The 25,900-nt window shown below is 52.5% G+C and overlaps 3 protein-coding genes across 19 annotated transcripts in view; all 3 read left to right on the forward strand.

Annotated features, from left to right (window-relative positions):
• The window catches only part of LOC146221532 (kinesin-like protein KIF1C), a 21,411-nt gene extending 5,580 nt beyond the window's left edge, over nucleotides 1-15,831 (forward strand). For 2 of the 3 annotated variants that reach the window (XM_084691319.1, XM_084691321.1), the window contains 19 exons: nucleotides 2,042-2,286; nucleotides 2,413-2,524; nucleotides 2,861-2,938; nucleotides 3,089-3,154; nucleotides 3,252-3,333; nucleotides 3,714-3,792; nucleotides 4,089-4,234; nucleotides 5,103-5,332; nucleotides 5,463-5,542; nucleotides 5,818-5,893; nucleotides 6,064-6,143; nucleotides 7,711-7,805; nucleotides 8,475-8,558; nucleotides 9,607-9,787; nucleotides 10,091-10,163; nucleotides 10,702-10,800; nucleotides 10,896-11,057; nucleotides 11,198-11,563; nucleotides 12,254-15,831. In XM_084691319.1, coding sequence (XP_084547445.1) covers nucleotides 2,042-2,286; nucleotides 2,413-2,524; nucleotides 2,861-2,938; nucleotides 3,089-3,154; nucleotides 3,252-3,333; nucleotides 3,714-3,792; nucleotides 4,089-4,234; nucleotides 5,103-5,332; nucleotides 5,463-5,542; nucleotides 5,818-5,893; nucleotides 6,064-6,143; nucleotides 7,711-7,805; nucleotides 8,475-8,558; nucleotides 9,607-9,787; nucleotides 10,091-10,163; nucleotides 10,702-10,800; nucleotides 10,896-11,057; nucleotides 11,198-11,563; nucleotides 12,254-13,393 — 3,474 coding nt within the window. In that variant the 3' untranslated portion in view covers nucleotides 13,394-15,831. The remainder of the gene's footprint in view (nucleotides 1-2,041; nucleotides 2,287-2,412; nucleotides 2,525-2,860; nucleotides 2,939-3,088; nucleotides 3,155-3,251; nucleotides 3,334-3,713; nucleotides 3,793-4,088; nucleotides 4,235-5,102; nucleotides 5,333-5,462; nucleotides 5,543-5,817; nucleotides 5,894-6,063; nucleotides 6,144-7,710; nucleotides 7,806-8,474; nucleotides 8,559-9,606; nucleotides 9,788-10,090; nucleotides 10,164-10,701; nucleotides 10,801-10,895; nucleotides 11,058-11,197; nucleotides 11,564-12,253) is intronic. The other variant, XM_084691320.1, reaches the window with a different exon arrangement.
• Nucleotides 15,832-16,509: 678 nt separating this feature from the next.
• On the forward strand, nucleotides 16,510-19,732 carry gp1ba (glycoprotein Ib platelet subunit alpha). The gene is made up of 6 exons (XM_084692037.1): nucleotides 16,510-16,684; nucleotides 17,018-17,305; nucleotides 17,450-18,162; nucleotides 18,298-18,351; nucleotides 18,445-18,609; nucleotides 18,811-19,732. The coding sequence occupies exons 1-6, from the start codon at nucleotides 16,532-16,534 to the stop codon at nucleotides 19,157-19,159; spliced, it is 1,722 nt and encodes a 573-aa protein (XP_084548163.1). The 5' UTR covers nucleotides 16,510-16,531; the 3' UTR covers nucleotides 19,160-19,732.
• A 960-nt stretch (nucleotides 19,733-20,692) lies between these two features.
• gltpd2a (glycolipid transfer protein domain containing 2a) lies at nucleotides 20,693-25,288 on the forward strand. Of its 15 annotated transcripts, none has more exons than XM_084691484.1 (9): nucleotides 20,693-21,076; nucleotides 21,197-21,233; nucleotides 21,334-21,532; nucleotides 21,832-21,959; nucleotides 22,070-23,548; nucleotides 23,656-23,714; nucleotides 23,804-24,006; nucleotides 24,231-24,566; nucleotides 24,730-25,288. In XM_084691484.1, the coding sequence occupies exons 5-9, from the start codon at nucleotides 23,470-23,472 to the stop codon at nucleotides 24,956-24,958; spliced, it is 906 nt and encodes a 301-aa protein (XP_084547610.1). In that variant the 5' UTR covers nucleotides 20,693-21,076; nucleotides 21,197-21,233; nucleotides 21,334-21,532; nucleotides 21,832-21,959; nucleotides 22,070-23,469; the 3' UTR covers nucleotides 24,959-25,288. The 15 variants fall into 15 exon arrangements, with proteins under 15 accessions (XP_084547610.1, XP_084547609.1, XP_084547607.1 ...); XM_084691483.1 differs by lacking the exon at nucleotides 21,334-21,532 and adding an exon at nucleotides 21,634-21,664; XM_084691481.1 differs by having other exon boundaries at nucleotides 20,693-21,017.
• The last annotated feature ends 612 nt before the right edge of the window (nucleotides 25,289-25,900 follow it).

Consider the following 25,900-nt stretch of genomic DNA (forward strand, 5'->3'; position numbering starts at 1 on the left):
CACACACCACCCCCCTGGTACACACACACACACACCACCCCCCTGGTACACACACACACACCACCCCCTGGTACACACACACACACACCACCCCCCTGGTACACACACACACCACCCCCCTGGTACACACACACATCATCCCATGGTGCACACAAACACACAGACCTGTTGCTGCTCTGTGTCTGTGTGTGTGTTTTGGACCCCTGCTGCTCATACATTTAATTTCTAAGGATAAATAAAGTTGAAAGTTGAAAGGTCCTCCCTCCTCCCATGTCCCTCCCTGTCCTCCCTCCTCCCATGTCCCCCCCTGTCCTCCCTCCTCCCATGTCCCTGTCCTCCCTCCTCCCATGTCCCTCCCTGTCCTCCCTCCTCCCATGTCCCCCCCTGTCCTCCCTCCTCCCATGTCCCTCCCTGTCCTCCCTCCTCCCATGTCCCCACCTGTCCTCCCTCCTCCCATGTACCTGTCCTCCCTCCTCCCATGTCCCTCCCTGTCCTCCCTCCTCCCATGTCCCCCCCTGTCCTCCCTCCTCCCATGTCCCCCCCTGTCCTCCCTCCTCCCATGTCCCTCCCTGTCGTCCCTCCTCCCATGTCCCCCCCTGTCCTCCCTCCTCCCATGTCCCTCCCTGTCCTCCCTCCTCCCATGTCCCCCCCTGTCCTCCCTCCTCCCATGTCCCTCCCTGTCCTCCCTCCTCCCATGTCCCTCCCTGTCCTCCCTCCTCCCATGTCCCCCCCTGTCCTCCCTCCTCCCATGTCCCTGTCCTCCCTCCTCCCATGTCCCTCCCTGCCCCCCCTGTCCTCCCATGTCCCTCCCTGCCCCCCCCTGTCCTCCCTCCTCCCATGTCCCTCCCTGTCCCCCCCTGTCCTCCCATGTCCCTCCCTGCCCCCCCCTGTCCTCCCTCCTCCCATGTCCCTGTCCTCCCTCCTCCCATGTCCCTCCCTGCCCCCCCCTGTCCTCCCATGTCTCTCCCTGCCCCCCCCTGTCCTCCCTCCTCCCATGTCCCTCCCTGTCCTCCCTCCTCCCATGTCCCTGTCCTCCCTCCTCCCATGTCCCTCCCTGCCCCCCCCTGTCCTCCCATGTCCCTCCCTGCCCCCCCTGTCCTCCCTCCTCCCATGTCCCTCCCTGTCCTCCCTCCTCCCATGTCCCTGTCCTCCCTCCTCCCATGTCCCTCCCTGCCCCCCCCGTCCTCCCATGTCCCTCCCTGTCCCCCCCTGTCCTCCCATGTCCCTCCCTGTCCCCCCATGTCCCTCCCTGTCCCTCCCTGTCCTCCCATGTCCCCCCCTGTCCTCCCCTGTCCTCCCTGTCCTCCCATGTCCCTCCCTGTCCTCCCCTGTCCTCCCTGTCCTCCCTGTCCTCCCATGTCCCTCCCTGTCCTCCCATGTCCCTCCCTGTCCCCCCCTGTCCTCCCTGTCCTCCCATGTCCCTCCCTGTCCTCCCTGTCCTCCCATGTCCCTCCCTGTCCTCCCTGTCCTCCAATGTCCCTCCCTGTCCCTCCCTGTCCTCCCATGTCCCTCCCTGTCCTCCCCTGTCCTCCCATGTCCCTCCCTGTCCTCCCTGTCACCCCCTGACCTCCCATGTCCCTACCTGTCCCCCCCTGTCCTCCCATGTCCCTCCCTGTCCTCCCTGTCCTCCCATGTCCCTCCCTGTCCCCCCATGTCCCTCCCTGTCCCCCCCTGTCCTCCCATGTCCCTCCCTGTCCTCCCCTGTCCTCCCTGTCCTCCCTGTCCTCCCATGTCCCTCCCTGTCCCCCCATGTCCCTCCCTGTCCCCCCCTGTCCTCCCTGTCCTCCCATGTCCCTCCCTGTCCCCCCCTGTCCTCCCATGTCCCTCCCTGTCCCCCCCTGTCCCCCCCTGTCCTCCCATGTCCCTCCCTGTCCTCCCTGTCCTCCCATGTCCCTCCCTGTCCTCTCATGTCCCTCCCTGTCCCCCCCTGTCCTCCCATGTCCCTCCCTGTCCCCCCCTGTCCTCCCTGTCCCCCCCTGTCCTCCCTGTCCTCCCATGTCCCTCCCTGTCCTCTCTCCTCCCATGTCCCTGTCCTCCCCAGCTGTGTGAGGACCTGTTCCAGCGTGTGGGCCTCAACACAGACCCAGAGCTGTCCTGCTCCGTGGAGGTCAGCTACATGGAGATCTACTGTGAGCGCGTGCGAGACCTGCTGAAGCCCCAGGGCCGCGCCGCCCTCAGGGTCAGGGAACACCCTATCATGGGGCCCTATGTGGAAGACCTGTCCAAGCTAGCTGTCACCGGATACGCAGACATACACAACCTGATGGACTGTGGGAACAAGGCTAGGTCAGACAGGAGAGAGTGTGTGTGTGATGTGAGAGTTGACACGAGTACTGTGTGGTATGGATGTTGTGTGAGGATGTATGCTAGTATTAACACAGCACTGTGTGTTTGATCAAATGTGCCCTGTAGGACGGTGGCAGCCACCAACATGAACGAGACCAGCAGCAGATCTCACGCTGTGTTCACCATTGTGTTCACTCAGAGACGCAGAGACCTGCTCACCAGCCTGGACACTGAGAAGGTGGGGAGGGGAGTGTGTGAAGGGACGTGTGTGTGTGTGTAGAGAGGTCTGTGTGTAGGGAGGTGTGTGTGTGTGTAGAGAGGTGTGTGTGTAGGGAGGTGTGTGTGTGTGTAGAGAGGTTTGCATTTATGTATGTGTGTGTGTGTGTAGAGAGGTGTGTGTGTAGGGAGGTGTGTGTGTAGGGAGGTGTGTGTGTTTCAGTGTCCTGAGCGGAACATGTAATTACATTGAGACTGGTCTAATTTAATTGACCACTTATGAAATTATGGCTGGTTAGGACAGGGCTTAGTGTGTTCATATCGCCCCCTGGTGGTGTAATCTGGTGTTTCTCTCCAGGTCAGTAAGATCAGCCTGGTGGATCTGGCCGGCAGTGAGAGAGCAGACTCTTCAGGGGCCAAGGGCGTGAGACTGAAGGTGAGAGAGACCAGCACACTCACACACACACTCACACACACACATACATAAATGCAAACACACATACATGCACATGCACTCACTCAAAGAAGTGGCCAGACATTTGAACCCTTTGCACACTGTATCAATCTGTGTGTGTGTTATCCACAGGAAGGAGCTAACATTAACAAGTCTCTGACTACTCTGGGGAAAGTGATCTCTGCCCTGGCTGAAATGGTAGGTTCACAGACACACACACACACATCATACACGCACACACACACACACACACCCACACACGCACAGAAGTCTCTGATGAGTCATCCTCTCTCAGCAACAGGGCAGTAAGAAGAGGAGGAGTGACTTCATACCCTACAGAGACTCAGTCCTGACCTGGCTTCTAAAGGAGAACCTGGGTGAGAGGAGAGGAGAGGAGAGGAGGGGAGGGGAGGGGAGGGGAGGGGAGGGGAGGGGAGGGGAGGGGAGGGGAGGGGAGAGGAGAGGAGAGGAGAGGAGAGGAGAGGAGAGGAGGGGAGGGGAGGGGAGGGCAGGGGAGGGGAGAGGAGAGGAGAGGAGAGGAGAGGAGAGGAGAGGAGAGGAGAGGAGAGGAGAGGAGAGGAGAGGAGAGGAGAGGAGAGGAGAGGAGAGGAGAGGAGAGGAGAGGAGAGGAGAGGAGAGGAGAGGAGAGGAGAGGAGAGGAGAGGAGAGGAGAGGAGAGGGGAGGGGAGGGGAGGGGAGGAGAGAAGGACCTTGAACAAATGTTTGTCCTCAAAAGTGACTTGTGCGTCTCCCTCAGGTGGAAACTCTAGAACAGCCATGATCGCAGCTCTCAGTCCTGCAGACATCAACTATGAAGAGACCCTCAGTACACTCAGGTACCCCACAACCCTAACCCCCTATGAAGAGACCCTCAGTGAACTCAGGTACCCCACAACCCTAACCCTAACCCCCTATGAACAGACCCTCAGTGAACTCAGGTACCCCACAACCCTAACCCTAACCCCCTATGAAGAGACCCTCAGTGAACTCAGGTACCCCACTCCCCCGCCCCCTCCCTACTCCCCCTCCCTACTTCTCCTCCCTCCTCCCTTCATCCCTCTCTCCCTTTGTTTCTATATATTTCCATATCTCCAGCCCCTGCATTGATTGATAATTGTGTGTGTGTGTGCAGGTATGCAGACAGGGCTAAGCAGATCAAGTGTAACGCGGTGATCAATGAGGATCCAAACGCCCGTCTGATTAGAGAGCTGAAGGATGAAGTGAGCAGACTGAGAGATCTGCTGTTCTCACAGGGCCTCAGCCAGCTGTTGTCTACAGGTACACACACACACACACACACACTGTATGTACACACTCACACACATACATAGATACACACTCACACACCCTCATACACACACACACGTATATATACACACATATACACACATTCACATGCGTGCACACACACCCTCATACACACGCACACAAATATTCACACATGCACTCACACACATTCACACACTCAACGCACACCTTCAGGTAATCTTTATTTATGTGAATATGTATATATTTGTCTTCCCCTCACAATCCTCTCCTCCTCCCCTCCTCCCCTACCCCCTCCTCCCCTACCCCCTCCTCCTTCCATCCTCCCCTCCTCTCTTCCTCTCCTCCTCCTCTCCTCCCCTACCCCCTCCTCCCCTACCCCCTCCTCCCCTCCTCTCCTCCTCTCCTCCTCCCCTCCTCCCCTACCCCCTCCTCCCCTCCTCCCCTCCTCTCCTCCTCCCCTCCTCTCCTCCTCCAATCCTCTCCTCCTCCCCTCCTCTCCTCCTCCAATCCTCTCCTCCTCCCCTCCTCTCCTCCTCCAATCCTCTCCTCCTCCCCTCCTCCCCTCCTCCCCTCCTCCCCTACCCCCTCCTCCCCTCCTCCCCTCCTCTCCTCCTCCCCTCCTCTCCTCCTCCCCTCCTCCCCTCCTCCCCTCCTCTCCTCCTCCCCTCCTCTCCTCCTCCAATCCTCTCCTCCTCCCCTCCTCTCCTCCTCCAATCCTCTCCTCCTCCCCTCCTCTCCTCCTCCAATCCTCTCCTCCTCCCCTCCTCCCCTCCTCCCCTCCTCCCCTCCTCCCCTCCTCCCCTCCTCCCCTCCTCTCCTCCTCCCCTCCTCTCCTCCTCCAATCCTCTCCTCCTCCCCTCCCCCTTCCTCTCCTCAGCTGGTGATGACAACAACAACAACAGCAGTGAGTCTGCCCCGCCCCCTCGCCTGCCAATCACAATGAACGGAGCCCCGCCCCTCCAGAGTGACTCCACCCCTGGATCTGACCATGCCTTGGAGAGAGACTCTGCCCCCGACCCTGATCGCATGACCGAGGACTTTGCGGAAGGGGAGGAGTGTGTTGCCACAGAGACCATCAGCAAGGAGGAGGTGGCAGAGCGCCTGCTGGTACGAAGTCTACGCCCACATTCTGACCAGGCTCCGCCCTCTTTCTGCTTCTGGAAGACTGATGTCACCTGTGTGTGTGTGTATGTGTGTGTGTGGGGTGGGGGGTGCTGTGTGTGTGTGTTTCCTGCAGGAGACTGAGAAGATCATAGCCGAGCTGAATGAGACCTGGGAGGACAAACTACGGAAGACAGAATCTATACGACTGGACAGGTAGAGGAGGGAGGGGGAGGAGGAGGAGGGGGTAGGGGGGAGGAGGAGGAGGAGGAGGAGGAGGGGGAGGAGGAGGAGGAGGAGGAGGAGGAGGAGGGGGAGGAGGGAGGAGGGGGAGGGAGGAATTGGTGAGAACAGGTCTGAGAAGTCCACTGCAACTAATGTCCCTCTCTTTATCCTCTCCCACCCTCTCCCCTCACCCCCTCCCCTATCTCCCACCATCTCCCCTCACCTCCTTCCCTATCTCCCACGCTCTCCCCTCTTTCCCTTCTCAGAGAGTCGTTGTTAGCAGAAATGGGCGTGTCAATCAAGGAAGATGGAGGAACAGTAGGAGTTTTCTCCCCAAAAGGAGTAAGAAAACACACATACACTCTCTCACACACATACACACATACACTCTCACACACATACACTCTCACACACGCACACACACACAGCCACCTGACTCTATCTTTACTTTAGACATTACTGCACAGGTGTCACTTTTGGTTTGTGCATGTGTGTGTGTGTGTGTGTGTCAGACGCCCCACCTGGTCAACTTGAATGAAGACCCTCTCATGTCAGAATGTCTGCTGTACTACATCAAGGAGGGCACCACAAGGTTAGTCACATCACACATTGTTTATATACATTATCATACTGTATATTATCAAACTGTTTATATACATTATCATACTGTATATTATCATGCTGTTTTTATCAGAATCAGAATTTGGTTCATTCACCATGTATGTTATACAAACATGGAATTTACTGTGGCAGGGAGGTGCAAAACACTAAACATACGAATCTTAAATTAAGTAAAGGTACAAAAGTTAACTATTTTAAAGAATTAAATAATCTAAGAATACAACAATTTAAATATAAAATAAAATATATATAAAAATAAGAATAAGAATGAGCAGCGTGATTGGTCAACATAATGCAATCAGATACTGAGAAGGTGGCTTATGCATACTGTAATTGCCATTAGATGGACTTATAATAGTTAAATAATCAGATGGCTAAGCGGTTTAGGAGTCGGACCATTAATCAGAAGGTTATTGGTTCGATTCCCGGCTGTGCCAAATGACATTGTGTCCGAGGGCAAGGCACTTCACCCTACTTGCCTCAGGGGGAATGTTCCTGTACTTACTGTAAGTCGCTCTGGATAAGAGCGTCTGCTAAATGATTACATGTAAATAAGTGAATGAATGTCAATGAGAGTCTTTGGCCTTGTTGAAGAGGCCAGTAGCAGATGGAAAGAAACTGTTCTTATGGCGTGAGGTTTTGGTCCTGATGGACCGCAGCCTTCTGCTGGAGGGGAGGAGCTGGAACAGGGAGTGGCCAGGGTGGGAGGAGTCGGCTACAATCTTCCTTGCTCGCCTCAAGGTCCTCAAGGTGTGCAGGTCCTTGAGGGTAGGCAGATTGCAGCCGATCACCTTCTCGGCACATTATCCAGTACATGATCATACTGTTTATACACATGATCATGTACAAAATCATACTGTTTATATACATTGTCCTGTACATGATCATGCTGTTTATATACATTGTCCTGTACATGATCATGCTGTTTATATACATTGTCCTGTACATGATCATGCTATTTATATACATTGTCCTGTACATAATCATACTGTTTATATACATTGTCCTGTACATGGTCATACTGTTTATATACATTGTCTTGTACATGATCATGCTGTTTATACACATGATCATGTACAAAATCATACTGTTTATATACATTGTCCTGTACATGATCATGCTGTTTATATACATTGTCCTGTACATGATCATGCTGTTTATATACATTGTCCTGTACATGATCATGCTATTTATATACATTGTCCTGTACATGATCATACTGTTTATATACATTGTCCTGTACATGGTCATACTGTTTATATACATTGTCTTGTACATGATCATGCTGTTTATATACATTGTCTTGTACACGGTCATGATGTTTATATACATTGTCTTGTACATGATCATGCTGTTTATATACATTGTCTTGTACACGATCATGCTGTTTATATAGATTGTCTTGTACATGATCATGCTGTTTATATACATTGTCTTGTACATGATCATGCTGTTTATATACATTGTCTTGTACATGATCATGCTGTTTATATACATTGTCCTGTTCATTAACATGCTGTTGCTGTCCTCTCCTACAGGGTGGGTCAGCAGGAGGTGGACATACGGTTGAGTGGTCAGTTCATCATGGAGCAACACTGTGTCTTCCACAGCTGCACCAATCAGCAGGGAGAAGGTGAGGAGGGAGGGAGGGGAGGACAGGAAGGAGGAGGGGAGGACAGGGTGGTGGGGGAGGAGGTGTGTGGACAGTGACTCTGTCTCTCTGTCTGGGGTTCAGGTCGGTGTGTGTGTGTGTGTGTGTGTGTGTGTGTGTAAGTGTGTGGAGGTACAGTGACTCTCTCTCTCTTTCTCTCTCTCTTCATCTGGAAAAGTTTGCCAGGAAATCAGTCAGGTATCGCTTCTTAGCAACACTCCCTATGTTGTCATGGTGACATGATGCCAAGATTCCATCCATCCTCATTCTGCACACACACACTCACACACACACACACACACACTCACGTTTCCTGTGCCATCCTCTGTGGGTGTGTTTGTACACGTATGTGTATATTTATGTGTGCGTGTGTGTTATGTGTGTGCGTGTTTGCGTGTGCTCAATAAACGACCTTGATTGTGCCAGTTCTAAACTATCATCTTCCTGATCTCTCATCCTCCCTCCCCCCTCCCCCCTCTTCTTTCTCTCTCTGTCTCTCTCTCTCTCTCTCTCTCTCTCTCTGTCTCTGTCTCTCTCTCTCTGTCTCTGTCTCTCTCTCTCTGTCTCTGTCTCTGTCTCTCTCTCTGTCTCTCTCTCTCTCTCTCTGTCTCTCTCTCTGGTGATCGTAACTGTTTCTCTCTCTCACTCTAGTGATCGTAACTGTGGAGCCTCTTGAGGGAGCAGAGACTTACGTAAATGGAAAACAAATCACAGAATCGCTCGTGCTGAAGCAAGGTACACCCTCTTTCTGCTCCCTCCCTCCCTCCCTCCCTCCCTCCCTCCCTCCCTCCCTCCCTCCCTCCCTCCCTCCCTCCCTCCCTCCCTCCCTCCCTCCCTCCCTCCCTCCCTCCCTCCCTCCCTCCCTCCCTCCCTCCCTCCCTCCCTCCCTCCCTCCCTCCCTCCCTCCCTCCCTCCACACACCCTGCAGCATGTGTCCTAAATACTGTACATTACTGACATACCTGACACTAATTCACTGATGTACTGCACAGGGCTTTGAGTTCTCTGACTGGACAATAAGTACAGACACACAAACGGACAGAGACTCACACACACGCACACTCACATACCTGGAAGTTTTGGTGGAAGTTTGACAGCTAGCAATTTCAGGAATTCTGTGTTGTATTCTAGTTAACCACATTGTGTGTTCTAGGTAACCATATAAGCAGGGGCGGTTTTAGGCACGGGCAGACCAGGCAGCATGTCACGTGGGGGGCGCACGAGCATGAAAAAAATGAAATCTCTGTGCGGTTTTCTCTTATCGATCATTTCAGTTTGTGGGGAATTGGCATATTGGCGCCCCCTTCAGGCAGCTGCAGGCACCCCTGCTTGCCGTGCAGCAGTTTCGTTTTCGTTTGTCGCAGCCAGGCCGACGGGGTAGGGGGCGGCACACAATTTCTTCCTCCCGGGGGGGGGGGGGGGGGGGGGGGGTAAACTTGCCCTGGGCGCACAATGTGCTAGAACCGCCACTGCATATAAGTATCTTATGTAACCGTATCATGTAACCAAGCTACCTCATCATGTATCCTTGGAAACCGTAGTGTGTATTATTCGTAACTGTATCATGTATCATTGATAACCTAATCATGTATCGTTGATAACCTAATCATATATACTAATCATGTACCCTAGGTAACCTATTGTGTATCCTAGGTAACCTAATCTTGTCTACTACATACCGAATAGTGTATCCTAGGTAACCTAATCTTGTATCCTAGGTACCGAATAGTGTATCCTAGGTAAGCTAATAGAGTATCCTAGGTAACCATGCTGTGTATCCTAGGTAACCGTATCGTGATGGGGAAGAACCACGTGTTCCGCTTCACCCATCCAGAGCAGGCCCGTCTGGAGCGGGAGCGCAGCGCCACCCTGGACCAGCAGGGGGAGCCTGAAGACTGGAACTACGCCCAGAAAGAGCTGTTGGAGAAACAGGGCATAGACATCAAACTGGAGATGGAGAAGAGGTGAGGAGAGGGAGGAGGAGAGGGAGGAGAGGGAGGAGGAGAGGGAGGAGGAGGAGTGGGAGGAGGAGAGGGAGCAAGAGAGGGAGGAGAAAGAGGAGAAGGAGGAAGAGGAGAGGGAGGAGTAGAGGGAGGAGGAAGAGGAGAGGGAGGAGGAAGAGGAGAGGGAGGAAAGGAAGGAGGAAGAGGAGAGGGAGGAGGAAGAGGAGAGGGAGGAGGAGAGGGAGGAGGAAGAGGAGAGGGAGGGGGAAAGGGAGGAGGAATGTTTGGGTTTGTTGAACTTTTTTTGTGCGTGTGTGTCTCCAGACTACAAGACATGGAAATTCAGTATCGCAGAGAGAAGGAGGAGGCTGACCTGCTGTTGGAACAGCAGAGACTGGTGAGTGTGTAAGAGTGAAAGTGTGTGTGTGTAAGCCCTCTCTCTGTCAGTATGCAGACTGACACAGTGTGTGTGTGTAAGCCCTCTCTCTGTCAGTATGCAGACTGACACAGTGTGTGTGTAAGCCCTCTCTCTGTCAGTATGCAGACTGACACAGTGTGTGTGTGTAAGCCCTCTCTCTGTCAGTATGCAGAGTGACACAGTGTGTGTGTAAGCCCTCTCTCTGTCAGTATGCAGACTGACACAGTGTGTGTGTAAGCCCTCTCTCTGTCAGTATGCAGACTGACACAGTGTGTGTGTAAGCCCTCTCTCTGTCAGTATGCAGACTGACACAGTGTGTGTGTAAGCCCTCTCTCTGTCAGTATGCAGACTGACACAGTGTGTGTGTAAGCCCTCTCTCTGTCAGTATGCAGACTGACACAGTGTGTGTGTAAGCCCTCTCTCTGTCAGTATGCAGACTGACACAGTGTGTGTGTAAGCCCTCTCTCTGTCAGTATGCAGACTGACACAGTGTGTGTGTAAGCCCTCTCTCTGTCAGTATGCAGACTCGGACAGTGGGGACGACTCTGACAAACGCTCATGTGAGGAGAGCTGGAGACTGATTTCCTCCCTCAGAGAGAAACTCCCTGCTAACAAGGTACACACACCACAAACACACACCGCATGCACACACACACACACTCACCCCCCCAGGTGCAGTCTCTTTAGTAACCCCCCCCCCCCCCCCCCCAGGTGCAGTCCATAGTGAAGCGCTGTGGTCTTCCCAGCAGTGGCAAGCGCAGGGTGCCCCAGAGGGTGTACCAGATCCCCCAGAGACGCAGGATCAGCAAGGACCCCAAACGGGTCACCATCGCCGACCTGAAGATGCAGGCTGTCAAGGAGATCTGCTACGAGGTGAGGCACACCTCCACCTGAATCTGTCTGTTTTCACCTGGATATTCATCTGTTATCACCTGAATCTGAATCACATATCACTCAATCCACAATCATCAGTGATGTCCTAAATCTGAATCCCCGCTGCCCTCTGACCCCAGGTGGCCCTTGGAGACTTCCGGCACTCCCGGCAGGAGATCGAGGCACTGGCCATCGTGAAGATGAAAGAGCTGTGCAGGATGTACTCCAAGAGAGACCAGCAGGAGAGAGACACCTGGCGCGCTGTGGCCCAGGATGTGTGGGAGACCGTGGGCATCGGGGAGGAGAGGGGGGAGGAGAGGGGGGGGGAGAGGGGGGGGGAGGAGGGGGGAGGAGAGGGCGGGGGAGTGTACGACCTGAAGGCCCACATTGATAAGCTGACAGATGTCCTGCAGGAAGTGAAGCTGCAGAACAACATGAAGGACGAAGAGATCAGATCCCTGAGGGACCGCATGGTCCGTATGGAGAACACCCTGCCAGCTGGACAGGTACACACACACACACACACCCTGCCAGCTGGACAGGTACACACACACACACACACCCTGCCAGCTGGACAGGTACACACACACACACACACCCTGTCTGCTGGTAGAGCCTGACTGGCCGATATTATCACCGATATTAGGCATTTTCCAATCTATCGGTATCGGCATTTATAATGGTCGTTAAATGAATATTACTTTTTATATTTAAATAATAATTATTTAAATATATAATTTTTATTGTGTTTTTTCAAAGGACTTTAAGTTCCATATCTTAAGTTTGTATTTTTATACATTTTATTTATCAGAACTTTAATATATTTAAATTTTCCTCTGTTCTGTTGTGACAATAAAACATTCAAGTTTATTTCTAAACTGCATGATAATATTATTTTAGGGAGGAAACAATAACAGGAGTCAAATGGCTGAGTGGTTAGGGAATTGGGCTATTAATCAGATGGTTTCAGGTTCGATTCCCGGCCATGTATTTTTTTTATATCGGCCGATATAGCGGAATATCGGGTTTTTAAATCACCAAATATTTGTATCGATATCGGCCTTAAAAATCCTTTATCGGTCGGGCTCTATCTGCTGGACAGGTAGACACACACACACACACTCTGCATGTTGGACAGGTACAAACACCCTCACTCACACACAAACTGTGACTCACACCCTCGTTTGTGTTTCCAGGACGACGGCATGGATGATGATGATGGAGATGAGGGCGATGCGGGGGAGGAGGGGGAGGAGGGCATGGCCGGGGAGGGCGGAGCCCCTAAGGAGGTGCGTGTGACTCGTCTTATGGAGGAGGACGCAGCGTTCAGGAGGGGCCGTCTGCGCTGGCTCAAACAGGAGCAGGCTCGTCTGCTCAACCTGCAGCAACAGAGCATCACCAAGAAGCTGCGTCAGAACAGCCTCGCCCCCGGCCTCACCCCCGGCCTCACCCCTGGCCCCACCCCCCTCACCCCCATACACCTGCCCGGCACGGGCCGCTTCATCCCCCCCCAGGACTGCAAGCTCAAGTTCCCCTTCAAGAGCAACCCCCACCACCGGCTGTCCTGGGGCCCGGCCACCGCTGCCATGCTGGGTCTGGCAGGGGAGGAGGGGGGAGGCGAGGAGGGGGGAGAGGGGCAGGGGGGGGGTAAAGGGACTGGCTCCCCACCTCCTCCCATGATGGCCCCCTCTCCGGGGCAGTCCGCCCCCCTGCTGCCCCTCCCCTTCCAGATTCCCCCCCCCCGCATGCGCACCCCGAGCCCCCACCGAGCCTGGCAACAGCGTAACCAGGGCAATGGTAACCAGGGAAACCCCCACTTCTTCCAGCAGCATCAGCAACGATACCGCCGGAACTCTCTGGACAGTTCCACCCACGGCAACAGTCGGCACGGCAACCACAACAACAACGGTAACCACGGCGGCGGAGGGAGCGGGGTTGGGCCCGGTCACCAGGGACGACCGCGATACAGGCGGGGATCTCCGAGTCCGGGGGCGGAGCCTAGGGAGCAGTACCAGCAGAGAGGGGGGGGGCGGCAGGGTGGGGGGGGTCAGCAGCAGCAGTTCCACCCGTACTTCAACAACAACAACCCCCCCTTTCACAACCCCCCCTTTCACAACCCCCCCATCCACAACCCCCCTATCCACAACGGCCCCTTCCAGCCCTTCCCAAACCCTCACTACCACTCGCTGCCCCGCCCCTCTCACCCTCAGGCGGGGCCAGGGGGGCCAGGGGGGCCAGGGGGGCCGGGGGGCCCAGGCTGGGGCTTCAACACCCCCCCTCGCATGAGGAGGCAGTTCAGCGCCCCCGATCTGAAAAACAAGGAGACCCCCGTGTGACCCTTGACCTCTGAACTCTGAGGCCTTCTTCCTGACCCCTGACCCCAAGGTCACAGCAACACTGCAGTCCCACCGGACTGCCAGGCTGGCCTCCAGGGTCATCACTGCCCTAGGCTGTGCGTGTGTGAGTGTGTATGAGTGTGTGTGTGCGTGTGTGTCAGCACTCTGCTTAACGCACAACAAATGATGAGTGTGCACGTTCTGTGTTACTCACACACAACACCAAATAACCTCTCGCACACACAATGTGTGTGTGGTCCTGCTGTGCAGTGTGTGTGTGTGTGTGTGTGTGTGTGTGTTTGTAGTAGCTTGCTGATACCTTCCACATATAGGACAGGTGGTGTTTTAGTGACCTTCTGGTTAGCATCTGTTGTTTGTTTTCTTTTATGCACAGGAAGATTTGTATATAAATATATGAAGAGTCTATTGATGTGTTACTTGGTGCCTCGGACACCAGATTTATACTAACGAGAAGCCAAGCTAGAGATCTGTTAGCCGGGGCTGTTGATGTTAGCATTTGCTAACCTAGCCAGTGTTAGCATGTGCTAACCTAGCATAGTTAGCATATGCTAGGCTGGTAGCATGTGCTAACCTAGCCTGTGTTAGCATGTGCCGAGCTATAAGCCTGTGACCGCAAGGTTTAGTGTGGGCTAGCGTGTTATCGTTGAGACGGTAGCATAGTTGCTGAAGTAGCCAAAGATAGCTGGCCTGTGGCGCCCCCAGAGGAGGGGATGCTATACTGAGTGACAGACACACAGCCCCCTGACTGACCATGTGTAGAATGAACTACCTCTGTGATTATGGTGATGAGAAAAGAGGGAGAAGCAGAGAGAGAGAAAGAGATACAGGGATAAAGACAAGTAGAGAGAGAGAGACACAGAGCAAAAGAGAGAGAGATTCACATATACACACTCTCTCTCACACACAAACACACACCCCACACCCATATACAAATACACACACGTCACTTTCGGAAATTAATTACACAGTTATATGTTTAAGAACGTTTTGTGTGTGTTTGGGACTAGACTTTTGAGGGGAGATAGAATGTTAGTAAACCCCGGGTTCATGAGAAGAGTTGAAACAGAGAGAGAGGCTGGAGAGAAGAAGACCGAAAGAGAGGAAGATGGATGAAAGGAAGAAGAAGAGTTGATGACTCAACAGGATTTTCACAAGAAGATTAGAGATTCTAGATGTTATAGGACACTTACCTCTAGTACATGGATGTGACTAAACATTACCTGGAAAGGTTGTTAGAACGTGGCTATTACCTTATAAGGCTGGGAGGAAGTGTCCTTTACCTTATAAGGCTGGGAGGAAGTGTCCTTTACCTTATAAGGCTGGGAGGAAGTGTCCTTTACCTTATAAGGCTGGGAGGAAGTGATGTGACAGCATGACCTTGTAAGGAGGTTTTAGTAGGCGTTATCAAGGTCAAAGGTTAGACAGTGACCCCTGGCCTCCTCAGGACGGAGCAGAGGCTTCTGGAAAATGACGAGTGGAGTTTCTCCACACTTGGATATTAACCAATGGGAAAGCTCCCCTAAACGACACCCTTTGCTAGAGAATAGTGGGCAGTAACCAAGACGACAAAACAGGACGTGGAACACAGGAAGTAATATTCCGATTGGCCAGCTGAGAGGCTGGAAGCATGTGTACTTCCAGCTCAGCTCTCTTGACCAATCAAAGGACAATCTAAGTGCCGATGCCGCAGGGCTATGTGGGAGATGTGGTTGTTTAATCTTTTATTATTATGAGTTTTGATGTTGTGTTTTAATCTGCTGGCTTCTCTGATGTAACCCAGGCTGGCATATCTACGCTGCGATGACATCACCAGTGACATGTCCCCCTGTGATGACATCACCAGTGACATGTCCCCCTGTGATGACATCACCAGTGACATGTCCCTCTGTGATGACATCAACAGTTATTTGCTCTGCTGTCCTCCATGAAGCGTCTGAGTCTGCTTGCCTTAACTGCTTGTGTGTGTGTTCTGTATGTCTGTGTGTGTGCTGTATGTGTGTGTGTTTGTTTATCGCATAAGTTGATGAGTAGACTGTCCTGCTTTTGTGTGGCAGACAAAATTGTGTGTGTGTGTGACTGTGTGTGTGACTGGGTGTGGGTGTGACTGGGTGTGTGTGTGTGTGCATTGCGTGGAGTGTGGCCTGGCATGCGTTAATCAGACTGCTTTAGGCGGGGGAGGAGGTGGGGAGTCACTGCCACGGCAACACTCTGGGTTCAGGTCCCGCCCACCCCTGACCTTGGCCAATCAGGACCTTCCCATCTCTGATCTTGGCCAGTCAGGACCTTGGAACTCCAGGGGGTCTCGCCCCCACAGCTGGCATCGTCCTTCCTGTGTGTCTTTTCTTTGATCTTTTCATCACTGTATTTGTGCTGATGTGATGGTGTACCTCTGAACAATAAAGAGTCCATCTAATGCAGTCTGGCTGCTTCTCTGTGTGTGTGTGTCTCTGAGTGAGTGTGAGTGTGCTGTTCTACAGATGATCTGGGACTGGTATAGCTCACTGGTGCAGTATTTGCCTGCAGAACAAGAGATTACAGCTTCCAGTGTGTGTTTATATGAGTGTGTGAGTGACTGTGTGAGTGAGGCTGTGTGTGAGTGACTGTGTTCACGAGGCTGTGTGTCAGTGACTGTGTGAGTGAGGCTGTGTGTGAGTGACTGTGTGAGTGAGGCTGTGTGTGAGTGACTGTGTGAGTGAGGCTGTGTGTCAGTGACTGTGTGAGTGAGGCTGTGTGTGAGTGACTGTGTGAGTGAGGCTGTGTGTCAGTGACTGTGTGAGTGAGGCTGTGTGTGAGTGACTGTGTGAGTGAGGCTGTGTGTGAGTGACTGTGTGAGTGAGGCTGTGTGTCAGTGACTGTGTGAGTGAGGCTGTGTGTGAGTGACTGTGTGAGTGAGGCTGTGTGTGAGTGTGAGTGATGCTAAACAGATGATTGACAGGTACAGGACCAGGAAGTGAGTGTGGTTTAGGGACAGGAAAGCTGCCTGTCACATGATATGATACTGTACAAAGTCAACATATGTGCGGTCACATACACACACATGCTAACACACAGTCACACGGTGCAGTGTGCTCAGGGTGAGCAGCAGTATTCACCAGAAGCTCGTTGGCCCGTCTGGAGATGCACCTCTTCTTCTTCCTCCTCTTCCTCGCCCGCGCCGGGGCCGAGCCCACAGGTTGCCATAGCGACCGCGACAAGGACCACCGGCCGCGGCTGAACTGTACTTTGGCCGGATTCACCCACCTCCCCCCCGACATCCATGCCAGCAACAAGGTAACCCTGCTATGACCCTTTATATGTTAGAACCTCTATATGCCATGTTATAACCTCAATAGGACATGTTATAACCTCAATATGACGTGTTGTAACCTCTGTATGCCATGTTATGACCTCCATATAACGTGTTATAACCTCTATATGACATGTTACAACCTATATGTGACATGTTAAAACCTCTGTATGACATGCTATAACTTCTAAATGACATCTTATAAAATGTAGTAGACCTGTTATTACCACTAAATGACATATTATAACTTCTATGACATGTTACAACCCCTATATGACATGTAATAACGCCTAAGGGACATGTTCTATGCAAAGCAGGTCCTGCTGTTCCCTCAGAACCAGCTGCCCTCTCTCTCCTGGTCATCCTACACTGTCCTCCCAGACCTTTACGAGCTGGACCTGAGTCACAACCTGGTCCCCGAGGTCCCTCCCAGCCCCGGCCCCATCCTACCCAGCCTCAGGGTTCTCCGTCTGGGAGGGAACACAATCCGCTCTCTGGCAGCCAAGGCCCTGGGGGCCTGCCCAGGGCTGACTGAGCTGTACCTCCAGAACAACCAGCTGGAGTCCCTGTCTGATCTCAGCCTCCATGGCCTCAGTAAACTGGAGGTGAAGGCACACACACACAGTCATGAGCGCACACACACACATACATACACACACGCACATACATACATAGACACACACATACATACACACACACACACAGTCGTGAGCGCACACTAACTGCCCTCCCCTCCACCCCTCCTCCAGATCCTTGACCTCTCCTCCAACCGTCTCTCCATCCTCCCCCCCCTCCTCCTCGGCCCGCTGCCCGTCCTGGAGACCCTGTACCTGGACCAGAACCGCGTACAGGTGCTCCCAGACGGCTGGTTCTCCCGCCGGCCGGACGTGCCCTACCTCTTCCTCTCCCTGAACCCCTGGAGCTGCTCCTGCTCGCTGGGCTACCTGCGGCGCCACCTGGAGGACTACGACTACAACTACTATGTCAGAGACGGAGACACCATTGCCAGCGAGGCAGCCAGTGTGGTGTGTGAGACGCCCCCGTTGCTGCAAGGGAGGCCCGTGGTGGAGCTGGAGGAGGGGGACTACTGCCCCGCACCCTTCACCGGGCCCCCCCTGGGGGATATGGACCCTCCCCGGATCCCTCTGGCCTCGGAGGAGAGGAGTCATAGCCCCCCTTTAATGCCTTCTACCTCATTCGCATTCCAGGAAACTACAGTCCCAACAACTACCCCCACCCCCCTATTTGCCGCCCTCAAACCAACTACCCCCTCCAATCTGAAAATGACCCCCTCCACTATGAAAACGACCCCCTCCACTATGAAAACAAACCCCTCCACTATGAAAACAACCCCCACCACTGTGAAAATGACCCCTTTCTATCTACCATCCACCCCCTCCCTCCCTCCATCCACCCCCTCGTCCACAGAAATGGACAGCTGGGAGGTAGTGACCTGGTTCTGGTCAGAGATCTCTACTGCCATCTACAGGAGAGACAGCATCATTACACCCACCAGAGCACCGTGGAGACCCCAGCTCCTGACCCCTGCCCCCCCACCCTTGACCCCTGACCCCCCACCCCTGACCCCTGACCCCAGGGTCTGGGCTGCCAGGCGGCGGGGCGAGGTGTTCTGCTGCTGGCTGTTAGCAGGGTGTGTGTTGCTGTGTGTATTGTCGGGGGTGAGTGTGTGTGTGATCGTTGCTTGGTTACTGAGGACCTACAGGAGTGTGTACTCCCCCCTCAGGGGGGAGGTGTGGGGGAGAGGAGGGGGGGCCGTTAGGCTGCTGACGTTCCAGCGCAGGGAGGGAGGTGGGGGAGTCAAGGACATCTCTCTCCCCCTGGGGGGCGGAGGGGGCGTGAGGGCCGTCTATCGCTCTGTCCTCTTCATTTCCAAGGAGGAGGGGGGAGAGCGGGGGAGAGAGGGGGAAGTAGGGTTGAGTGAGAGGGATGAGGGGGAGAGGGGGAGAGTTGTGGTCATGTTGGAGACAGCAGCACAGGGTGGAGCTGAAGGTCAGGGGTCAGGGGAAGGGGTGCTGACCCGTTCAGACAGGATGGGGGGAGGAAGAGAGAGGGAGGGAGGAGGCTGGAGCGAGGGGAGGAGAGACGTACATAGGAATACTATGTACCGAGTGTTCAGCAAGGAGGAGATGATAGAGGGATGGAGGGGTGTGGAAGAGAGCTGGAAGATGATAGAGGATGGAGGGAGGAGGGGAGGAGGAGGAGGAGGGGGGGGGGAGTCCAAGAAACGCTACAGTCTGGTTTTGAGGGAGGAAACTGTGGGGGGAGGGAAAGAAGAGGGGAGGAGGGGGGAGGCTGGGGAGCAGGGAGGAGAGTGGGTGGTGGGGGGGTGGGAGGTGTCAGGGAGAGAGGATGAGAGGACGGGGGGAGACTGGTGGTCTCTACTACCCAGCATGCCCTGGGGTGGAACCCTCCCTCCTCAGTCAGGAACACCTGAGTGATCATCACATCCTAGTGATGTCATCATACCTGAGTGACATCATGGCTTAGTTTAAGTTCTGTTGCTATAATCACCGATAATGTATCAATATGGTTCTGTCTGCTATAATCACTGATAATGCATACATTTACTTATATGCTATAATCATGGATAATGTATTAATATAGTTATTTCTGCTATAATCACTGATCATGTATTAATATGGTTCTGTCTGCTATAATCACAGATAATGTACATGTAACGGTGTGAAAACCGTGAAACTCACTCCTCAGGTACGTAATAGGCCACCCGCTCTATGAAGAGCTAGCTTTTCTTTGGCGTAGTTGGTAGTGGTCATGCTTGACAAGTCGGAGGTCGAGCGTTCGAATCCCGTGAGTGGCGAATGATACCTTGCTGTGACAGAGCGTGGTTAAGTCTGTTACATACCCGTCACACAGACATTTAGTTATATGCTGTAATCACGGATAATGTATTAACATTGTTATTTCTGCTATAATCATTGATCATGTAGGGTTCTCTCTTAATAGAGACATTGCATAGACTTTCTCTGTCAATTAAAAATAAAAACAATAAACTTCTGTTTGTCTATCTATCTGTCTATCTGTTTATCTCTTTCTCTCTCTCTCTCTCTCTCTCTCTCTCTCTCTCTCTCTCTCTCTTTCTCTCTATCTATCTGTCTGTCTGTCTATCTGTCTATCTGTCTATCTGTCTGTCTGTTTGTATGTCTCTCTGTCTGTCTGTCTGTCTGTCTCTCTGTCTGTCTTTTCTCTGCGTTGGCTGTATGTGACAGACAGTAGGACGTGCTACACACACAAACATCTCGTTATAAGAACTAGCGATATTTTGACATTATTCTGCACCGAGATAAACAATCCAAGGACAGACTGCTAAAGTCCAGAACTGTACTACTTTATTGCAGGCTGAGAAGATCTGGAAGTCAAAACACGGCAGCCTCTCGTCTTTAATGAGAAGTGATACGTTTCCAAAGAAAAATAGGCTTGAGTAGGGTTAAGTAGGTTTGAGTAGGGTTAAGTAGGCTTGAGTAGGGTTGAGTAGGGTTGAGTAGGGTTGAGTAGGGTTAAGTAGGCTTGAGTAGGCTTGAGTAGGGTTGAGTAGGGTTGAGTAGGGTTAAGTAGGCTTGAGTAGGGTTGAGTAGGGTTAAGTAGGCTTGAGTAGGCTTGAGTAGGGTTAAGTAGGGTTAAGTAGGGTTAAGTAGGCTTAAGTAGGGTTGCTGCTGACCAGCAGTCAGGCTGCGCATCCAAGCTGGGTTGTTGTGGATATTGTTAGCTGGCTATAAAAGCGTCTGCTAAATGAATACATGTAAATGTAATGTAGATGGCTATACTTTCCGCTTCCATCACCAACAGGAGTAACGTAACGTTACCGGCATTATAAACAGCTAACCGGAGACGTACAACATTGAGCACGGCATTAATGTGACTTTATGGATTGACCCCAGCTGGTAACCAAGGGCAACAACCCCTGTACAGCAAGCCATAAAATATGTCAATTATTAATGTTGGTGCTGAGAGGAGAGGAGAGAGGAACAGCGAGTGAACCACCGGGCAGACGGAGAGTGTGTTTCTAAAGAGCGTGTGCGCCTGGTTTTACCGTGCAGATTGAACTGTTCCGAGTACAACTGAAACACAGCCAGGAGATAACATCTGAAGTACCCTTGCGCGCGTGGACAGACGAGGCTCGGTACATTAATCGATCACTGAGGGCGAGGCCGACTTTGTCCGGTAAGAATGTGTGTACGGAAGTAACGGGAAGTTGCGCGCTGAGCTATTAAGAGCAGACTACTAAACCGGGAGTACGAGCCGGTGACCCCGCGTGACGGGGAGTGAGTCTCGACACAGGTGAGCGCCCGGATCGGCGGTAGAGCGGGACAGCTGTCTAGCTGGGTGAACCACGTTGGGTGCGCATGATTTGGGTCACTGCTTTAGCCAAAATTAATAAAAATAATGAATCCAGTATTAATATCATGGTGCGTGTGTGTGTGTGTACATTTGTATGTGTGTGTTTTTGTGTGTTGTAGGTAAAGCTACTCAAGTATCATGATGGAAGGGAAAGAGGTAAGGAGGGCTAAACACACTTTAAACACAAACACACATATAACACACACCTCTCTCCTAGTCTCTCCTCCCCTCACCTCTCTCCCCCCCTCTACTACAGACCACTACTGTCAGAGAGGTCCTCATCATTCCGATGACATCATCAACTGCCTCCCCCCCAGTTGTGTCCAGACCTCACACCCTCCCCTCCTCCTCCCCCACCTCCTCTCTCTCCTCCTCCCCCATATCCTCCCCCACTCCCCCCCTCTCTCTCAGACACCCCCAGCTCCAAGAAGAGTTTCTGAAGAGACTCAGAATAAGTGAGACTTCCATTCTTGATGACTCTGTCCTCATCTCTCCCTCCCCCACCTCCTCCCCCTCCTCTTCCCTCTCCTCCCCCCTTTCCTCTCCCCGTCCCCAGGCTCCCTCCCCCACCTCCCCCAGCCTGCAGGGTGAGTCTCTCAGTGGTCTAAAGTGTTGGGGAGGTGGGGGAAGCTGGAGAGGTATACTGCACAATCATGAAGGACTCCAGTTCAAATGCTGTTGTTGCTAACTGTGTGTGTATCTATATATGTGTGTTTGTGTATCTATATATGTGTGTTTGTGTGTGTGTGTACAGCCAGTCTGTCTCTCTCCAGTCCAGAGCTTCTGTCGGAGCTGAAAGGCTCTCAGTCCCGCCCCCTAAAACATGTCTCCGCCTCCAGAGGGCTCACACTCGTCTTCTCTGGTCGGGGGAGGGGCCTAACGGTGAGGGGGGATGGGCCTAATGCTGATAGGGGAGGGGCCTAATGCTGAGAGTGGAGGGGCCTAAACTCATTTAATGATCATGGAACCTCTTTATACCATTCTCTCTCCAGACCTCCAGTTCAGCAAACTCAGCCAAAAGTAGCAGGGAGGCGAGACCAACACTGTCCAATAGCAACAGGGAGGCGGGGCCAATGCTGTCCAATAGCAGCAGGGAGGCGGGGCCAATGCTGTCCAATGGAATGCAGCGTTGAGCAGCAACAGTGTGTCTGATAACAGTCATAATTCTGTGCCATGGTCACTACTAATAAACTACCATAACTGACGTCTGTGTGTGTCTGTGTGTTCTCATGTCAGGATGACCAACATGGTCAGAGACAGAGCTAAAGGGAACTACCGGCTTGGGCCAATGTGTGCTTATGTGTGTGTGTTTGTGTGTGCTTATGTGTGTGTGTTTGTGCTTATGTGTGTGTGTTTGTGTGTGCTTATGTGTGTGTGTTTGTGTGTGCTTATGTGTGTGTGTTTGTGCTTATGTGTGTGTGTTTGTGTGTGCTTATGTGGGTGTGTTTGTGCTTATGTGTGTGTGTTTGTGTGTGTGGAGATAAAAGGTTAAAGGTAAAGTGCAAAGTGTTCCTAGGGGTGTGGCTTGAGCAGGAACCAAGTGACCTTTGCCCACCTGCAAGCCAACACCAGAGAAACAGCAGAGATACAGCAGAGAGGAGAGGGAGAGAGGAGAGGGAGAGAGACTAAGGAGAGAGACTAAGGAGAGAGACTAAGGAGAGAGAGGAGAGGGAGAGAGACTAAGGAAAGAGAGGAGAGGGAGAGAGACTAAGGAGAGAGAGGAGAGGGAGAGAGACTAAGGAGAGAGAGGAGAGGGAGAGAGGAGAGGGAGAGAGACTAAAGAGAGAGAGGAGACAGGACAGAGGACAGGGAGAGAGACTAAGGAGAGAGAGGAGAGGGAGAGAGACTAAGGAGAGAGAGGAGAGGGAGAGAGACTAAGGAGAGAGACTAAGGAGAGAGAGGAGAGGGAGAGAGACTAAGGAGAGAGACTAAGGAGAGAGAGGAGACAGGACAGAGGACAGGGAGAAAACAGAGAGGAGAGGGAGAGGAGAAGAAGAAAGAAAGGAGAGAGAAAGATAGGTAGAAAGATAGGGGTGTAGAGAGAGGTAGAGAGAGGATAGAGAGAGAGGTAGAGAGAGTGCAGAGGTAGAGAGAGGTAGAGAGAGAGGTAGAGAGAGAGGTAGAGAGAGGGCAGAGAGAGGGCAGAGGTAGAGAGAGGTAGAGAGAGAGGGCCCAGGGGGAGAAAGAGGTTCTTTAGATAGTTGCATCAGTGTTTGAGAGAAACAGGAGTGTTTGTTTCTAGACAGGAGAAAGGTGTGTGGTGGTTTTGAGGAGTGTGTCAGAGCAGAGTGTGTGTGTGTGTGTCAGAGCAGAGTGTGTGTGTGTCAGAGCAGAGTGTGTGTGTGTCAGAGCAGAGTGTGTGTGTGTCAGAGCAGAGTGTGTGTGTGTGGACATGGCGCTGCGTGGTCGCAGGTTCCTCCTCCTGTCCTGCTGTCTGCTGATGGTACTTCTGCTCACCTCCCACTGGCTACGTAAGTTACCTGTGTGTGTGTGTGTGGGGGGGTTATGTGTGTGTGTGTGTGTATGTGTGTGTAGAGTGTTGGGTGTATGTGTATGTTAAAGATATGTTTGTTTCCAGCTCAGGGAGGAGATTGTGACAGATCCTGGCACCCCTGCTTAAGCTTCCATCGACAAGCAGTAAGGAACACACATACACACATACATGCACACACACACATTGATTGATTCTTACCGGAAGCCCTCTTCTCCACGCCCCCCTCCCCCAGTCCCTGCCTCCTGATCAGCCGGTCATACTAGCAGTGAGGCAGGAGGGGGAGGTGGCTGTATCTGTCCAAGCCCCTCCTCTCCAGGTGTGTCCAGGTCAGCAGTTCCAGGTGTGGCGTCTCCTAGGTTACCTTGGCTCCGCCCTCGGACCAAACAATGACGTCTTATTGGATCCCTACCTGGACAGCTGGGACGAACTACTGAGGTACTCAGAACGGGCTTCCATCCACCCTCTTCTCTCTCCCTCCAACTCTCAGGTTTCTGAAATCTCCCCTCCCCTCCCCTCCCCTCCCCTCCCCTCCCCTCCCCTCCCCTCCCCTCCCCTCCCCTCCCCTCCCCTCCCCTCCCCTCCCCTCCCCTCCCCTCCCCTCCCCTCCCCTCCCCTCCCCTCCTCTCCTATCCTCTCCTCTCCTCTCTTCTCCCCTCCAGGTTTATGAACTCTCTGGGACCTCTGGTCAGCTTCTTCTCTGACAAGGTTGAGGAGAAAACCTCTCTGATTCGCCAGCTGGCCCTGGAGGACAGAGAGCATGCTGGGAAACGTGGTCCGTCTGAACTACTGGTCCCAGGGGCCTACAGTTCGGTGAGCTCCATGGTGGAGGCGGAGCTACGCAGGGGCGTGGTCAGCTTCGAGAGGCGGAGTCGGTCTGGGAGTCGGACGTTGCTGAGGCTCCATCGCTCGTTGCTATGGTTACAGCTGCTGTTGGAGGGGCTGAGGGAGGGGCCTGATGATGGAGGGCAGTACCGCTCACCTGGAGAGCTCTGCAGGTGACACCCACCCACCTGGAGACATCTGCACACACACACACACACCTGGAGACATCTGCACACACACACACACACCTGGAGACATCTGCACACACACACACACACACAGGTGTGTGAGTACGTGCATGCTCAGGGCAGGGTGTGATACGATGGTTGTCCACAGGGAGGCGTACGTGCAGGCTCTGGCCCCTCACCACCCCTGGCTGCTGCGCCGTGCAGCTGAGCTGCTGTTCCTGGCGCTGCCAGAGAGACAGGTGTTCCTGGAGCTGGTGTGTGTGAGGAGCCAGGAGGAAGCAGAGCCTGTCCTGCACACACTAACACACGCACTCCGCCTGGTACACACACGCACACAGCTCATCCTGGAGACACACCACATGCTGGAGCTGCCTTAGACACACACGCACACACACAATAGTATACATTTACATTGTATTCATTTAGATTTAGATTCATTTTACTTTGATCAAAATCAGCGTACAAACAGTGCACATAGTCCAGCAGAATGTTCTGACAGTCAGAGTCCAGGAACCACATCTCAGCTATGCAGCTATGAGAATACCTACAGGAAGCACAATGGCAAAGTATTTAGACTTTTCTCTTTTGATAGCAGTCACCTCACCCGTCTGTCTAAACATCAGTTTAATTATTTTCAGTCTGAATAGAAATACATAAACATTGTAAAAGTTACATTGTATTTGTCAAATTAAAGTCCCTTTATGTTACAGTGTTTCACAATTTCTAAAACACATTTCTTGAAACAGTCACCCACTTTCTCAAAACTGTAAACACAAAACCTCATCTTCAAGCACTATTTACAAAACCTCTGAATCCTCTTGCAAAATGAAACTTTTGCCTCGAAACAGATTTACCTGTGCTCAAAATCAAATACTGCTCTCAAATCATAAACAAAGTGATCAAAACTTTGCTCTTTGCAATTTGTATGCTCTTTCTCCTCCTTGTACCCCTATACAATACTGTACCATGCATCTTACTACTCACAACTCCCTCTTGTTCTTTGTTGATATGAACCTGCAAACCAGTCAATTTCTATTGAGCAGTCAGTACTGTTACTGTAACAAATGGAAAGCACAATGTTCAAGGCCATACAATTTGTTCATTGTACAGTATACAGCCTACCATGCACTAACCCTATACAATACTACAGTAAAAGGGACAAAATCTAAGGAGTAAACATGTGATCAATGTTCTTCTTCTTGTCTTTGGGCTGGGTTAGGCCAGAGCACTTGGTAGACATCACGAGCAATATTTTCTCACCTTCAACAACCTGTTTGCTCTCTGAACTGGCTTATATGGGTTGTGTCACATCATTTGAA

This window comes from Hypomesus nipponensis, chromosome 25, assembly GCF_054491055.1.
Source record: "Hypomesus nipponensis isolate SF chromosome 25, ASM5449105v1, whole genome shotgun sequence".
NCBI lineage: Eukaryota > Metazoa > Chordata > Actinopteri > Osmeriformes > Osmeridae > Hypomesus > Hypomesus nipponensis.